The 17,873-nt window shown below is 47.3% G+C and overlaps 1 protein-coding gene across 1 annotated transcript; it reads right to left on the reverse strand.

Annotated features, from left to right (window-relative positions):
* Positions 1 to 4,791: 4,791 nt before the first annotated feature.
* On the reverse strand, positions 4,792 to 9,612 carry BSX (brain specific homeobox). The gene is made up of 3 exons (XM_082009909.1): positions 7,973 to 9,612; positions 6,804 to 7,000; positions 4,792 to 6,687 (listed from the first exon to the last, which is right to left on the reverse strand). The coding sequence occupies exons 1-3, from the start codon at positions 8,241 to 8,243 to the stop codon at positions 6,442 to 6,444; spliced, it is 714 nt and encodes a 237-aa protein (XP_081866035.1). The 5' UTR covers positions 8,244 to 9,612; the 3' UTR covers positions 4,792 to 6,441.
* Between the last annotated feature and the right edge of the window lie 8,261 nt (positions 9,613 to 17,873).

The raw sequence follows: 17,873 nt of genomic DNA on the forward strand, positions 1-17,873 counted from the left end.
CCATTAAACCCCCTTTGATGATCTCCATGTTTAGTGTTTAGCCCCAGATGCTGGAGGTAATGAATATTGGACCTTTGATTTAATGAGAACTTCTGCCTTTCCAGCCTGACTCCCTTTGTATCCCCCTTTTTTTATTTTCTGAGCTATAGAATTCGGTTAATTGAAGAAGTCTCTTACCACCACACATTAAGGAACCTAAATTAGCATCCCTTTTCTGATTAGAAAATGCAAGCAGACATTTTCTCTTTGATCTGAGGATTGAGTTGAAGTAGGCAACAGCCCCCTGAAAATGAGCTGATGGCCTTATTATTTGGCTGACATGCAGATGCGTCCATGTGGTGCAAAATGCTTAATGTCTTAATTGATCACCTTCCTCCCTGTCTGTCATCCTACTACCTTTTAGAGCTCCCATAAATTAGGGTGATCTTTCTGGGTGGGTGGTGTGTTTCATTTGTTTGGGTTTTTTTTAGTAAAACAATGGACTTTTAGGCAACATTTAAATACTAAATGCATGCTAAACTAGAAGCCAGGTATACTGACATGATGGTGCATTGGGGCAGCGATAGATTTTTTTCTAAAAACACTGATCATGATGATCTCACAAACCATTTGGAAAGGACTGGTTTGTTGGGGTTTTTTTCCTCCCAGAAAAAGACATTATTTGCAGCATATGTGGAAAGAAAATCTTTTGATCTACCTCAATACTAATGCAAATTTTTCCTGCACCTAACAGATACGGTGGCACAAAAAGGGATCATACAAGTAAATGATGAGCATCCATCTGCTTAAAGGCAAAGGCCAAAACTTAATGTCTTTCAAATTAGGAAGGCAAGGAATTTAAATAAGAAATAGTCCTTGAATTTTGCATTAAGTATTCGGGGAGAGATTGAGCTGCAGTAGAACCTGCCTGCCATAGTCCCACAGCTCCAGCGCAGTTATCGCAGAGCGCAGCGTTACTCACAGTGAGCATAGGCTGCCTTCACAGGGGCAGAAATTTATTTGTGTACACCACCCAATAGAACTTCTCAACATTTACTTGGCAGGCCCTTTCTAGTGCCACCATTTCTTAATATTTTAGATTCAAGAAGCGTAGAAGCTGAGATCACCCTGAGTGGTCAAAGACCCAGGTCAGTTCTACTTACTTAGGAGCAATGCTGCTGCAATAACATCACCGTCATGTTTCTTTCGAGTGTACCTGAAGTCGGCTTCCCACCACCAGCTCACAAAAGGTATGAACAGCTGGCCCATAGGCTGCTGACTCTGACAAAAACATACTGTTTCGTTTAAAAACATTAAATAAGGCAGTGCCTAAAAAGAGAGCCTAGAAGCAGAGCCTAAAAGCCATGTTCCATCATTACATCTCCAAAGACAAACTGTCAAAGATGAGGATTGTAAACCAGACAAGATTACATCTAACTCCTGCAGTCATTGAATACTTCAAATAGGCATGAATGAGCTATAATGTCTAAACAGCCCACAAGCCAAGCATTTGTTCATTATCATCTCCTGTTAAGGATCAGTGCATTATAATAAATAATCAGTAAATTATAATAGCACACAAAGAATATGCCTTTGTGGTGTTTTTTTTTTTTTTATTTTGCATGCTGCCCAAACCTTAAGTGCTCTCTGCCTGAGAACAAGCAGGCATATGAAGAAAGGGCCAACTCTGGTAACTGCCTGTGCGATGTGAGGAAGAGCTCTAGATGCACAAAATCACAGTGATACGTAAAGGCAATGAATCTCCAGGTGGCAGCTGGCAAAGGCGAGTTAAAGCTTTGCAGAGGAGCTTGCTTTGAACAGAAGTGATACTGAGCCAAAAACCTGGATAGAGCAGATGCTAAAGAAGCACCCAGCAGCTCAGCAAGAGCTTTGCATAATCGTGAGTGCAGAGCGGGCAGCTGCAGGTAATACCACAGGACTAGTTTTCTGTGTGTCATAGAAGCACTTAAGGGTTTGTTCCAGCAGTCACAACAAAGCCAGCCAGATACACAACACCAGAGAATATTGAGTCTTTACCTTAGGAAAGCAACTTGAGTGGTCTCAGCCACAGCTGAACAAAGTGAGTCACAAAATTCAGTCAGCTTGCCTTTGGTCTTGGCATTCCCGAAACCTGTATCATAAAGTTACCTCATTATCATGAGTTCTTGAAAGAACTTCTTCCTTGAAAGACTATCTGTACCCTAGCAGGTAGAAAGGGCACTGCAGTCCACTCTGGGATCACCCTTTCTTCTCATAAGCATACACGTTACACCCATCTGCCTTTATCACCAAGTGCGATGTATCGCTACCGCTGCATGAACACTGACCTAGCCCGAAGCACTTTTCGCAATGGAGCTAGAAGTGTTTAGTCTAAGCTTATTATGCTATAGAAACAAGATAAATCCAAGACAGAAATAAGCCACTTCTTAAGCCGAGTAAGATGATCCGAGCAGGAGTTTGCAGTTAATTAAGGTGATGCTGTTTGTTATTGTGACTAGAAGAGAGGAAGAACAAAGTCGTCGATTCAGGAGGCCACAACACTCAGGAGTTCGCAGTGCTGTAGTCAGCATCCTCTCTACATTCACCTACCCCTCCTCTGCTCCTCACAGCATGGCCCACGCCTGCAGAATCTTCACTTCAGAAAACTAATGGAAAAAATTGCACCTAGTCCATCAGCCAGAAAGAGAGAAACCCTGAGAGGAAGTTGTAGAAAGAATTTCACAGAGCGCACGCAATGCCTGGATCACTTGCTGGGCCTGGCCATAGGTTATTTACACCTTCACCAAGTGACAGCCCATGGTACTTTCAGGGCTGACGCTACGCATGTTTAATAGCAAGACTTTGCAAATGATTCGCTCTGTAACTGCCCATACAGCCTGCATATCTGACCTGCTTTTACATAGCTCTGGCCACAGGAGGAAAGAACTTGGGCTGGAACTGCTTTCCAGTGCCATAAAGGTTAAAAATGCTAAGAGCAGCAGAGAGGAAAATACTCAAAATCAAAACAGAAAGCAAAGGTTCATGGAAGGATCTTATAGACATGTTTTAAATTGTCTTTAATGAAAACAACAAAAAATATTAACTACTTAGGTGTTCAAATAAATCAACAGGAAACCACTTCAAAAAAACTCACAGAAGAATTTTAATGAAAATCAATACTTCAGTGGATTTCTTGAAAAATAGGAAATCCACCAAGATTTCATTTTTCCAGCAATTATTTCCTGCAGGCCATTTCCACCCCAGCATTTCCCAAACAAACATGTAAATATTAAAAAAAAAAAAAAAGGCAAGCAAGCGCTAAACTATCTCTCCCCTACTCCTCGAGCTTCTTCGGGAGCGCCGGAAAAAGCGAGCAGTTGTCATTGAATAAGGCAGGACCTGGGAATAAAACCTCTTTTCACTTATTCTAAGAAGAAAAACCTCTGAACTAAACAAACAAAATGCCCCCTGAAGATAGGGAGGTGTTTGTGGATTTTATTTTATTTATTTTTATTTTATTGACCAGCATAAATACTTTCTGAAGAAGAAATTTCCTGTAGCGGCAGGGGAGAGGCAGCAGAGACTCGTGTTATTTGAGTCATATTCTGACTCTCCCTCATGGACCTGGCATGTCCTGAGTGTGATACTGCTGGTGACAGAAAGGGGAGCGAGCTCGTTACACCTCGGTGCCCCAGAGAAACCACAGCACCTCTCTAAAGGGGTCGCACAACACGGCCCTGCCCGGGGGACTGAGGTGAGGATACCTGTGGGTTCCAGCTGCCCCGACCTCACTTGCCATCATCTGCAGCGCTGTCTGGGTTCTGGCACTGTAAAGGTCCTGTGCTGCAGAGCCTGTTTCCAGACATTCTCCCAGTGCCTACACCTGAATCCCAGTACCCTTCCCTCCCCTGAGAACTACCATCAGGCTGTAAATATCACCAGCCCCTGGGTGTGCAAGTGCCCCCGGCCCTACTGCCACAACGGAGGGGAGCACTAACTTCTGGGGTGTTTGGCGCAGTGGGAACGTACTGGGTGACACAGCATCTGATCACGCTCCTCCTCAATCCTTGTTGTGAGGGCAGAGCCTGGCAGGACCTGCTGGCTGACACCACCATTGTCGTGACATCCACTGACCGCCTTGCAAAAGAGCGGTGTAAGTGCACAGAGGAGGAAAAAGCTGGTTTTTGCATGTGTGTGCCCAAAAACTTCTGTCACTTGTGCATCTTAATCTTGTACTTCTACTTTCTCCTGCCTTTTTCCTTTGTGTTCATTGCAGCTCAAGAGTATTTTTACACAGCTTTGTCTTTAATAATAAGAAGAGACAATGAACAATTCTTTGCACAAGTAAAAGGAATGGCACACAAATGTAAGGGAACAGGACTTTTAATATCCCTTTTCATTCAGGTGCAATTTTTGTGAATGATTACACCTTTACATTTGCTCCTGATATTCTCTCTCACTAAACTAAAGGGATTTCTCTTGTGTTTCTCTAAATACTTTGCTGCCCAGTCCCGCTGCCAAAGGCAAGTCCACCCGAGTGACTGGTGTGAATTCACTAACCCCCGCCGCAGAGTGCGACAGGCCAGGCTGGCTCCGAGACAGACGTCCGTACAGCAGCGGTGGACGTGGTCAGAAAAAAAATTATCATGCACATATCCCTTTTAGTAATTCCTAATGAAATGCGCACTCAGGGGGAGGCTGCCAGTCAGCACAGAGCGAAACGAACAAAACACTTGGTGGGCAACTGAGTACGGACGCGGACGAAAGACAGCATCGAATTGAAAGGTTTGAGACAGTTTCCATCATCTCCCTGCCTACGGCCAGGTAGATGGTGAGAGAAGGGAAGAGCCAGGGAGCGGGGAGAAGCGTTTCCAGCCAGCGACGTGGCAACGTGAAATGACCTGCTGAAGCCTGTGCTTGGCTCTCTGCGGTACTTCAAACCACACCAAGGCTTTAGGAGGAAATTGGTTGGGTTTACCTTCTGAATTATAATTTTTAGGGAGGTGAGTGGCATTTTAGCAAAATTTGTTGATGAAAATGATTGTCCTGGCAGTATTTTTAAACACCATGTAAAAAGACAACTTGCCATTTTCTGGACAAATGGTTGGGTATTGGGTATTTCCCCCCCCCAACGTGTGATCTTTATTATTTTACGTGTGAAAAACATAAAGGGAAACCCACAAAAAGGAAACAAACATACACATTTCAATCATCTATATTTTATATATTAAACAGGGACACATTTTCCCTCACAAAACCGCATGTCCCGTAATCCAGAATGCCCTGAATGTGCTAATGACACCGAACAACCAAATTAACTTCCCATTAAAAAAAAAAATAAATAAAATTAAGGCGGGGGGGGGAGTTAAATAACCTAACGAGACACCAACATGCCACCGGGCTGCTGGTGCAGCGGGGGCTGCACAGCCAACATCTGAGCAAGCACAGCTTTTCCTCCAGGTTTTTAGCGAGGGAAGCCCCTGGAGGTGCGGAGCCTCCACCGCGCTCCCAACCCGTTTGCCAGCCAGCAGCTTACCCCAGGAAAAAAAAAAAAATAAATCTTAATTTACCTGGAAATTAAAACTATTTCCCTGGCAGGAAGATAAAGGCAAAGCGAGCACAGACGGTGACTGCTCTATCTGCAATACAGAGCTCAGGGAGTCGTTGGGGCAGATGCGAGGGAGGGAAGAAGCAGGAGCCAAACGTGGGAGCAGCTCTGGAGCTCTTTGGGAGGAAAAGTATCCGGAAAGTGATTCACACCTGGAAGCCGTGAAGGAATCAGGCTGCTGGTGCAGGTGGTTCTCCAAGCTGTAGAAAATCTCTTTTGCTCGCTGGGATTGCTTTTGCTCCGAGCAGCCCCGGCAGGATCGAGTTATTCGTGATACTCCCCCCTTCCCTTCCCCACATGGGAATTAAATAAAGGGTCATTTTTGGTCTTACCTGTTTCTTTGGAGGGCGTTTCTACAACTCGTGGGGGTTGGTTTTTTTAAGTACACGCGTGTCCTGGAAGCTCTGCCCGGGATCAAACCCGACTTACCGCACCAGGGAGGGGGACGGGGAGCCCCAGCTCCGCTCGCTGGCGCCCCGGGAGCGCGGCGAGCCTTGCGGGAGGCTGCGGGAGGCCTGCCCTGCCCGCCGCTCTCGGCGCGACAGCGTGCTGGCACGGGGACACGTTTATTTTAAAATCGAGGAAAGTTCGGGGAACGGCGAAAAGTCCGGTGTTTCGAAGGGAAGGGGAAAGTTAAAGGAAACGCGCCTTTTTTTTTTTTTTTTTTTGCTCTCCCCGCATCGGGCAAAACTCGGGCTTGGGGCGATGCTGGGGGGAAGCCGGCGGTACCGCGGGGCCCCCGGGGCATCGCCCGCATCAACACCTCCTTCCAAAAGCCTGACCCCCTTCTCTCTGGGCTCCGGCGCTACTCGCGGCTGGGGGGAGGCAGGGGCGACTTGCGGGGCCGGGGCAAAGCCGCCCCGGGAGAGGCCATCCTAGAGGCGGTGGGGGCCGGCGCAGAGATCCCCCTCCTCCAGGATGTCCACCTCGTCCTCGGGGTCCTGGAGCAAGAACGGGCCGGGGGGGCCCTTGCGGGGCTCGGCGCCGGCCGCCCCGGGCGGCTCGGGCTCGGGGGAGCTCTGCTCCCGGCTCTCCTCGCCGCCCGCGGGCTTGGCGTCGTCCTGGGTTTTCCGCAGCTGCTTCTTGTGCTTCATCCGCCGGTTCTGGAACCAGGTTTTCACCTGAGGAGAGCAGGAGGAGGGAGAAGAAAACAAAAAAGAATAAAAATTGAGAGAAGGTGGAGATGCTGCATGGGCTAAGGGGCGGTGAGGCTGCCAGAGCCCTTCCCGGCCGGTACCTGGGTCTCGGAGAGGCTGAGGGCCGTGGCCAGCTCCACCCGCTCGGGCGTGGAGAGGTAGCGCTGGATCTCAAACCTCTTCTCCAGGCCGGAGAGCTGGGAGTCGGAGAAAACGGTGCGGGCTTTGCGACGGCGGCAGTGCTTCCCGGGCAGCTCGGCGTGAGCATGGTGCTGGAAGAGGGCTGGCACCGGCACGCCTGGGGGGACACACGGCCGAGACCCGGGCTGCAGTCGGGCAAGGAGCCGGGCCGGAGCCTCTCGGGGGCTTCTGCCCTCTGCGGCCCCCGGGTGGGCTACAGCGGCTCGGGAATGGGCTCTCCCCCTGTGCCCCCCCCTTTTTTTTTTCGGTTATTTTTTTCGTTTATTTCGTTTTTGAGGGCGTTCTATTGGTTTGGATTTGTTGCTCTGGGAAGAGGAAAAAAAAAAAACAAAACCAAACGGGGCTTTGCAAAAGCGCTTCGCCTCCGCTGAACCCGCCCCGGCGAGGCAGGGGCAGTCCGGGCAGCGCCCGCAGCCTTCCCACGCCGCTGCGGTGGGAGCGGCCGGCCGGGCAGGGAATTTCGCCCCCCTGGCAATTAAAGCACAACGAAATGGAAGCGGAAAAAAAACCCAGGAGAGCCCTGAAAGAGGCTGGGAGGAGAGCGATCCTCCACGGCCGCGCCGGTGCGGAGCTTGCGGAGAAACTTTGGAGGAGGGTTTCCTTCCAAAGCAAGGGACGGGCCTGGCAAGGGCTGAGCGCGTATCCCTGCGCCGGCAGAGCCGCGGCCGGGCGGGGGGAGCCTCTCCCAGCGCCGGGGGGAGCGGGCACAGCTCCAGCAGTAATGCTGGATGTGGAAGCTCGGTCACCGTCCGGAGGGACAACGCACGGAAAAAAAAAGATGTTATCGGTGCAAAAGTAAAGGTAATTTTTAAAAACGAAATAAAAATTAAAGGCGAAGAGAAGGTGACCCTCAGGACGTCGGGCAATCGAGCGAATGACGAGCTGCAGCCCGGGGGGCTCCTGTCCCCCATAACGAAGCCGGGGGCTCGGGCGGCTGGCGGGTCCGGCCCCGGAGGGGACGCAACGGCGATTTGGGTGAAGGATGCGGAAATGTCCCCACCCACGTCCCCACCTCGACGCCGCCTGGTCACCAACTCCGCAGGTTCCTCCTGCGAAGGGCTGCACTTACCCGAGGTGGTGAGAAAGTAGGGGGGGTGGTGGTGGTGATGCTCCGGCTTGTGCAGGGCAGGGTGCGGGTGAGGTGCCAGGAGGGTCGGGGTTGGCATCAGGGGGTACCCATAGTCCAAGAGGGGGACGCGGGAGGCCAAGGAGCCGGGGAAGTGCTCGGGGGGCACCTCCCGCAAGGGCTTGGGCTTGTGCAGCAGGATATCCTCGATGAAGAAGGAGGTGGGCCTGGGCGCGGAGACGGGGTGCACGGGGGAGGTGAAGTTGAGGTTCATTTCGGTTGCGTGGCCCCCCCCGCCTCGGGCGGCGGGGAAGGGAGCGAGCCGGCCCGAGGGCTGGCTGCCGGAGGAGAGAGGGCAACCGGCTGCACCTCCCGGGGCCGCAGATAATCAATAAAAATAGTGATGATGTTAATAAATAAATCACAATTTAAAAATAAAAAAATCCGGAGCAAAAATAAATAACAACAATAATGAAAAAAATTATATCTATTCCCCCAGCCAGAAGTAAAGGGGAAGAGCCGGGGGATGCCAGGCGGGTGGGTTTGGGCTGCGCGGGGAGCTGCGCGCCTTTGAGGCGCGGAGGGAAGGGGCTCTTCGGCGAGCCAATAGCGATCGGGCGGGCGGGGGGACGGGCCCGCCGGGCCACCCAAACCACCGCCGCGGCGCGCAGGGGGCGCAGAGGGGGCGCGGAGCCGCGCAGCCGCCCCCGCGCAGCGCTCAGTCCCGGTCCCAGCGGGGGGATCGGAGCATTTTCCCAAAGTGGGTGTTTTACCCTTTTAAAAAAAAAAAAAAAAAAAAAAAAAGGCAAAAACTTGGGGGTAAGGGAGGATTAGTGGTGCTTTCCCGACCTGTCCCACGCTCCGCTCCGAACTTGTCCCCCCGCACGCAGCTTGCGCCTTTCCGCGCAGGTTATTGCCCCGTTGGGGTTTTGGGGTTTTGTTCCCATCCATTCCCCGCTCAGTGTTGTGCTAACACTGCTTCCCCCTCCTCCCCCCCCCCCCTCCTTTTTCCTCTTTTTCCGTTTGGTCTTTCCTCTGTTTGTCTTTTTTTTTTTTTTTTTTTTTTGTCCCCCTAATCTGTAACACTCATTTCCCCGGAGTCAATTTGCTCAAATAAGGGTGATATACCACATCATAGCCGAGATAATTTCGGTTCGCATCTCAGAAAATTGCTCTAATTATTGATGTTAAACTCAGGGAAATTAAAAGAGGGCACTTCTTCATCTCCCGATTTTAAGCTCTAATTTGTTGAAATCGAGTTGTCATCACAATTCCAATCACTACCGTTAATAGTAAAAGTGTTCTAATAGAGCCAGAATTCGCGCAACCCATGCTATTAGATAATTAGGAAAGATGTTAGAAAGGCAAGTGCTAATCCTTGGGCACACGGACAGCATTTCCATCTGATCCAGCAGGTAGAACAAATTAATTACCAGAATCAATTAGTCCTAAAAAGTACAGTTCTCAGGGTAAGCCATGTCTTCCATATGGATGAGCTGGTAAATGGTAAATAGATGAGGAAAAACCTTTAAAAGAATAGAAATGGCAATCGTCGGGTTTTAATGAATCTGGAACTCGGAGCGCCCGAGTTTTCCAACGGTACCGTCTATTCGCAGAGTCACGCGTGGGCGAGGGCACGGGCAGCCACCTCTCCCCCCACGGCGGGCAGAGCTCGGGATTTTTAAGAACAACTAGTTCTAGCGCGTGGTAGCTTTTAAAATACAAATGCGGCTCCTTCATCAGTTGGCCAAAACTCGGGGGAGATCAGAGTGCTCACCGGGGAAACCCACGGGAGCATTTCTTTCTCTATGAATACACTCAGTGCGTGTTACAGCCACGCACATGCTTTGTTTTACGCGTGGGGTGCCCACGCACTTAAGCGACATAGATCTCTCCGTAGGTCCGTGCCCGCACAGTACGGATGCGGGTCCGCTGCTGCACCGAGGCGGGAGGCTCCGGGAGGCGCGGGGCTGCGGGAAAGGCTCGCCCGCCGCCGAGCTGCCTCTCTCGGTGCTGCCGGCAGAACTCCCTCTTTCTCTGCAGGAAAAAATAAAAAATTTAAAAGTTATGAAAAAAAAAAAAAATCCGTTGCAGCGTCCTCTCCTGAAACGCCCATTTCGGCACCAGCACGGGATTTTGGCCGGGGAGTTAAAAATGCAACAGGCTAACAACTTTCTCTGAGGCGCAAATGAGGGAGCAAATGAATTAACAGTGACGAAACGGGTCTAATGCCCGACTTGTAATGACGGGAGCGCAGCCAGGGGCTGTAAGCCCCTTGACTGGCCATTTCATCAGCCGAGATTGCTTCTCCAGGAGGGCTGGGGCTTTACTCGTCACTGGGGGGGGTGTGTGTATATATATATATATATATATATGTAAGTATGTATGCATGTGTATATTTTTTTTTTTAAAGCAGATCTGAACGATTAAAGCTGTGTTTCTTCAGCCGGACTGGGTCACAGCTTTAGGACTCAGGCAAGAGCTTGCTTGCCTGACAGCCACATCGAGAGGGGCTGCTATTCGGAGACCCTCTTTATTTAGGGTACAGCTGGGAAAGAGGGAATGGAGACACTGTCTCGGTGTTACCTTGCAGCAACAGCAGCAAAATGCAGCTCCAAATCAGGCAGTGGCACTTCAGGCACCGCAGCCTCTCCTGGGTGGTAATTTGAGGACAAGAAGCAGACGTGATAACCCCTGGCTGTGGAGAAGTCCCCTGAAAGGAAGGTAACCCCCAGGAAGGGGGGGACCTCTGCGCTGCAGTCCTCACACCCAGGGATTTTTTTAAATTTAACACTTCATGGCTTTTTGCGACAGGAAGGGAGTGCCAGCTGCTTCCCATCATCGGCTGGTGCCGCTGGCAGCGTGGCCTCTTTGCCCTACAAGCTTGTTACCTATTTTTCCCCTTTTGTCCCTCTTCTGCAGGTCCTCACAGTGATGGGGACCCAGCAGTATGAGTCTCACCCCAGGATCCCTAAACTGTCCCAGCCCCGGCTGCATGCCCGGTCATCCCCGAGGACTAGCCCCCGTATCAGTGGTTAGCCTGTTTTTTCTGGCTGGTCAGACATATGCACGTGAACAGATATTCCTAAGTATTTCTGCATACACACACAATTCCATTTGCTACCAAATTCACGGGTGAGTCGGGTCTCCAAAGAGACCCCCTGTGGCCTCCTCTCAAGGGAGCGGGGGGCCTTGTTGAGCTGGTCCCACAGCTCTTCCCCAGATTTGGCAGAAACTGCCCCAAACCTGGGCAGAAGCTGAGGTCTTGCAGGGCTAAGGGACACATCTAGGACAGAAAACGAGAGGGACTGGGGTCAGTGCAAGGTGGAGAGAAGCAGCAGGTTTGGCTGGTTTACTCACCGTGTGTTTCCCTTCCCATGGGGGGGACCACCAGAATTTGCCCCTTGACGCTGTGCTCTTGCATCCTCCCCTGAACACCTTGTGGGACTGCGTAACATCTCAGCCTGCAACCCCAAACGAATCAAACCTCCTCCAGAGGCACACATCTGTCAAGCCGGGTGGCCACACTGCTGTGGAGTTCGTTCGTTGTTACTTCGATAAAATAAAATTATTTCTACAGGTTCAAAGAGCTTTATAAACTTTGCTGGTAGTGATGCACACATATTCCGCCGTGTATGTATACACACACACATACACCCCTTCCACGATTTAGGAACATACGTAATACACAAATGCTTTGCTTACATAAACGCCAGTTGTCATTACTTGCACAAAGAAGATCATTTGAGGGTATTATGGGGGAATTTTGCCCAGGAAAACAGAAACTTATTTGACCAAAAGGGTCATTTAAAAGGTCAGTGCAGCTACATTGATGTTAGTAGCTTTATTCCAGTGTGTTGCATTAGGGATAAATTTGGTGCGGTTTAAAAATACATGCACTTACCTTCCCGTGGCTCTTGAAGAGGTAAGGTAGCTTGGGAGCCCAGCCTTTTCATGCCTTTCAAGACAAATCCACTCAAAAAGGAAGGGTTAAATTAAAACCAGACAGCCTTGATATGATCAAAATGGGAGCCTGGCTGCAGGAAAGAGGTCTGAAGAGCTCAGTTTGAGTAGCCACATACATAACGTAGAGAGAGGTCTTTTGAACACAAAGCATGGCTTAATGGAGAATGTTCCACGCATGATGCTTCAGGCAAAACCGCCCCCCACCCCAAAGGAGCAGGGTGCCTCTGCCCGGAGGCTCACTGGGTGCTGCTGGCGAGAGGGAAAAACACTCCTGTCTTCCACCAGAGCCGCTTTCCCCATCTACATCCCGTCTGCCTTTGCCTACATCTACCCTTTCTCTGCATGTCTCCGAAACCCATCTCACCCAGTGCCCACCTGCCTCCTACCACCCTGCAAATGCACTGTGGAAAATCGAGGCTCCCAGGAGCCCAGCGATACCGTGTTCGTGACAAGGGAGATTTTTTAGATTTCTCTCAATTGATGGGACACAAGAGTGCAGTTAAAGACAGTGGCGGGAAGCCCTTCAGTACTAAGTTGGGTCTCCACTAGAGGTTTTTACTGGCGTTTCAGCGTGGCTAGAGATAATATTTTAATGTGGGCAACCCTCTAGTATGCCCTGACACTAGATCAAGTTCAAAGAGGGCTCGGTGGATGGGCTTTGAGATTAAGCTCTGCCTAAAACAACAGGGCCTAGCAGGTTGTCTTGGAACGGAGAGTGCAAACGACAGGGCTGGTAGAGGGTGGGAGGGGAAAGAAAGTGTCAGAGAAGAGTTTACCTCCGAACAGGGATTGATGGCAACACCAGGAGAAGATCCAGCCAGGTCTTCCAAGGCTCATAACTCTTCCACCCCTTGGCTTTTGCTGCCTCAAAAATATGTCGTCCCACAGCCGACACACTGGCACTCTCCTTCATTTGTAGCTGAGATGAAGAGAAGACAGAATGAGAAATAGAGAAGCAATCAGCCTGCTGATTTTATTCCAAGGCAATAAACACGCTGGTTAAAAGCTGGGTCTGTCTTATTCTGAGAGAACCCCTGAATCTACCCACAAACACCATCACGGTAATTTCAGGGCTACAGTTCTAGGTGAAAAGCACGGGGTGGCGATGGAAGTGTTGCTGATGCGAGGGGATCACATCAAGAAGCGATTGAGACAGGAAGGTACTTTTGAGGCTTGTATCACTGCCAATAGCTGCAAGAATTTTGGGGATAAAAGGTGATATGGCATCAATGACAGGCAAAATAAAATTTAAAGGGTAAAAGCTTAGACTGTAGCTTCCTCACACGGCTCCCAAACCCAACTATCCATGCATGGGCTCAGGGGTTTCATTCCTAAATCCAGAATTTTATCTCTGTACTGAAAAATTGCCTCATTAGCTGATAATCCTGAGCATTTTCTGAAGGCAGGGCACTTAGAAAAAGAGGATGAAAGTATTAGCATCGACAGGTTTGGTCTAAACACATACCCTAAAATAGTGACTCTTATTAAGTAAGACCTACGATCTTTTTAATTATCTAATATTTGTTTCCAACTTCAGCAGCGTTATCTGTACTGTTCCAAAACACAGCAAGATTATTCCTTCTTTCTTTCCTTTTTTTTTTTTTTTGAATGAGGCAGAAATTGGGAGGGAGGCTTAGAAGTTTCCCTGGGACCCGCTTTCAATTAGCCTTCTCTTCATTTGGTTATGTACCAATTCCTCCTCCTCGTGTGACCAAGCCCTGGGCATTGCTTACTCCCTCGAGGTGAAGGTGATTATTTTACCCAAGACCATCTGTACTTTGGGATCTCAGCTAATCCTTCGCTCTCAAAAAATCCATTCTTGCTGCCGTAGTCACTGCTTTGCCGTTGCCTTTAGCACGTTAATGCTTATTCGTTTTCTTTCATTCCAGCTGTGTAACAATCATCTGCACAACTCAACATTCTGGTTCGCTTTTTTGTGCTAATGCCTCAGAACCTCCCTTGTTTCCCTAATTTCATGATGTATGAACCTTGTACATCCTTGCTTTTAACCTTTGGGGCAGGGTAATCCTCCTTTTCCCTTTCTTATCCATTCGACCTTTATTTTACTCCCATTGTTTTCCTTCTGTTCTTTGTGGTTTTCCTCTGATTACTTGTCATACTCTTTCTGTAGCTCCACGTTCCTCATGAAAAGCTCATATGCTTTTTCTACTTAGAGGAATACTTTGAATATATAATCATAGAATCCCCGAGTCTGATCTCAGGCTGGCCTAAGTCAGCAGTAACTTATATAAAAACCAATAGAGCATATAAATCTAAATGACGCAAACACTTTGAGTCTTTTCAATTCCTCTCTTTACTTTCCAACTTCAAGGTGTCTCATTTTGAAGCCTTAAAAATAAAAAGCACACAAATTATGCACTCCAAGGTCAGAGGAAGCTATTTTGACCAACCAGGCTGACCTGCTGAATCACACGAGCCGGAGTTTCATCCAGTAACTCCTGTATCAGACTCAGAAAAAAAAATCCAACCTAGGTAGCCTGTGGAATAAGAATACCAGTTTTCTAACTCTGTAAATTATGTTTGATCCTTCACAACGTATACGTAGGAAATACATGTTTATAAATAGGGTGAATGAGCAGCTTTCTCTTACCGCTAGATCTTAGCAAGCCTCTCCATTCTTCTGTATTTATATTTTGACTAGCTCCATTGAAAATCCGTGATTATTTACAAACTCTACACCAAGCTTTTGTAAATACGATTCAACCTTCAGTTAAAAGGTCCATCGCAACTAGAGAGTAGATTTTATAAACCACTCAGGACAAGCCTCAACACACCGCCTTAGTTTTTCCTCCTCGTTTAAATACACAACTAGTTGTATCATCTTATGCTGAGCTAGAACACAAATGTCACATCTTACATGCATCTCTCGCAGCATGTGTGTCACGTGCACCGACGGTCACAAACTGATGCTGCCTTAGCCGATCATTTTGTTAAAGGAAAAGGAATCATTCTTTATTGAAAGATAATTAAACCTTTTTTTTTTCATGTTTGCTCCAAACAGATTGCAAAACTAGTAGGACCTAGTTTACAAAAAAAGATAACCTTTCTGATGATCAAAGGAAGAGATTGGTTCCATTACTTGCATTAGTCAAGAGTTGCCTGTGCTGTGGCCTTCAGAATAAAGGGAGAAATGTGCTTTAGAAAGATCTGAGTAACACACTTTACTGAAAACATTTTTGTATTATATTGCTTCTTGACTGTTCCAGCTTACCCTGTATCTGTGCACTTTATTTTAAGCACTCCGGAAGTGGATGACAGCTCTGGGGGAAAAAGATAGAATCTAGTCAGCATCTCACAAATGCATCTTCAAATAATGCGTTAAAACTGGAAATTACATTTTGAAATGGTATTTTGGACATTTCCAAGGATGAGGTATTCAAATGGCGATATGATGTAATATAATATTGTCTCGTGTAAAAACATTTTCTCATATTTGTCAGTATTATTTTTAAGTGGAAATATTAAAATGCTCTAGGTCATCTGAAACAAGTAATGATTCAGGCGGATGCTTCATCATAAATTAGTAAGATAATATTTGCACGATTTTTCCACGTCTCAAAAAATAAACTCAATTTATTTACTTCCACAATATTTGATTCAGTCCAGCTATTCCTCGCTCTTTCTGGTATTTTATTTTAATATTTTCCTGCCAAAAAAAAAAATGAGGCTTGTACATCCCTCTCTAACTCTCCTCTTTCCCCTTTACCATGGTCAGGTTTTAACAGCGCAGCCAATTTCAGTCAAATTAGTAGGACGATTAGCAGTCTCAAACATACACTTCCCCAAAATGTTTCATAAGTAAGTGGCTGAACAGAAGGCAGCGACTTCGTTATTGCAGCGCGAGTCCGGTCTGCGAGGCTGGAGGAACCACACAGGCTCTCGGTCCCTGACCCCTCGCTCCCCCGCAGCCCGACTGCCTCTTTCGGGTCTGCTGTAGCGAAAGCAAATGCACAGAATTTAACTCACGGGAGGGTGCTGTGGGGATTGTCCCACGTGTGTGTGCGTCACTGGACTACGGCATCAGTTCTGCATCTTGTGTGGATGCTGAGGAATTTGGTATATGGGCCAAACACATTCGGGGTAGCAAAAAGACTTACGTGTTACAAGTGTTTTTCAAGATTTCCCCAATTTGAAGAAAAAACATTACATGCAGAGTTTGGCGTTCTTTTTAGAACAGGAGAAGTGTGATAGAAAACTGCACATACTTAGAAACATGTATGATTTCTTACTCACAGGATGCACAAATTTGATTTTTTGGGGGTCTTGATTTTAGCTTCCAGTCAGCTGGTATTTTTAATAATGACTTATGGGGTTTCCCAGTTCATAAATATGTTATCCGCCCTTCAAAGCGAATGTTAGAAACGATCAATGCAATGTAATCGCCAGGTCCACCAATGCAAAGAAAGTTTTTGTTCTCTGCCAAAATCTGCTCTTGTTTTCTTTTGACTTTGGGGGGATCAAGACTTGGCATTCAGCAGCCTACAGTCATCTTTGCAAATTAGTTTGCCATTTGTTATTATACATGGAAAATTAAACCTAGAAGTCCAACAGGTCAAGAGCCATAAGCTTGAAAACAGCAGCACAATTATGGGAAACAACATATACAAAACGTCCTCAAAGCTAAGGGGGTATTTTAGAATATTATAAGCTTCTGCATCTTTCTAACAGGGTCCCTGTTATAAATAAGAGACGTGTGTGTGTGTACGCTTGCGTGTCTGCTAGTCTGCACATTTCTGTCCAACTGAGATCAGTACTCGAGTCTCAAAATAAGTACAAAAAGGAGAATTTTCCAGTTTGTATCCTCTGGAAAATGCAATTTCCCTCCCAACACACATTAAATTCATTTAGCCTAGTGCATTTTTAATAGACATTATTCATCTATTACCTTAATGAGCTTGTGGTGAAAGCATATTGCCTCCCAATTTTAACAAAAGCTGTCTAATATTGCTGCAGCTTTTTCCCCTTTTGCCTTCTAAGGCAGCAGCACGGAAGGGGGGAAAAAAAAAGCTATAGAGACAGATAAGGTTTTTATTCTGTGTCACAACACTACATTAAGAATAAAACCTTCCACTTAAACACTTAAATGAAAACATCGAGAAACTAATTTACCATTTGTAACCACATGATTTAAGTAGGAGCAGCTTTAATTTTCTTCCCATTTTCCTCATATTCAATGTGAGCGCACATTAGATTTCACTGGCTCAAATCACAACACTTAAAGCCACTTTCATTTTCTTTTTGATTAAATAATTGAAATTCCTGTCACTGCCTGCACTTTACTAGCACACAAATTTTATGTGTAAAGATAAATACTCTTTCTTTCTCCCTTCCCTGGCTGTAGGCTTTTTTTTTTTTTTTTTTTTTTGCTTTTTTTTCCAGTTTATTCTTAAAAGCAGGCAAGGTTTAGTTTATTGATGGTTCCATAAAATGGATCAGTACTCCATTCACCTATTTCGTGGAATTATACTGCTCCCATTAAGTGATTGTTTGGGGAAATTATGGAAAGCCATCTTCTCTAATTTAGCTGTCATCGTTGTAAGGTTATTACTATCCAATCCTAAAAGAACAGGAAGCCTAGTTACTCGTGTGCTGTTCCCTCTCCCACACCCATTAATGGCTGAAGCCTTGATTTTTATTTAAGTATTCGTTTCAATTAGGGTAACAAGTTTTATTAACGCTCCCTAATAAGCTCCTCTGACAAAATTCAAGACGCTTTCCCTTGCAGCTCGGTGATGGCCCAGTCAATAGGAGCATCAGTTGGCACTGCCCGTGACGAGCAGTGGACTCACACGTGGCTTCCAGCTCAAGGGAGAAACACCTGCAAGACTCACCCACCTCGGCCGCTTCTCACACGTCTTGCAGGGCTGCAGCAAAGCCCGCTCCCATTTCTTTGGCTTTTCACCCTAAGCTGCGGGAG

Source organism: Phaethon aethereus (genome assembly GCF_964289735.1).
Source record: "Phaethon aethereus genome assembly, chromosome: 23".
NCBI classification, from domain to species: domain Eukaryota; kingdom Metazoa; phylum Chordata; class Aves; order Phaethontiformes; family Phaethontidae; genus Phaethon; species Phaethon aethereus.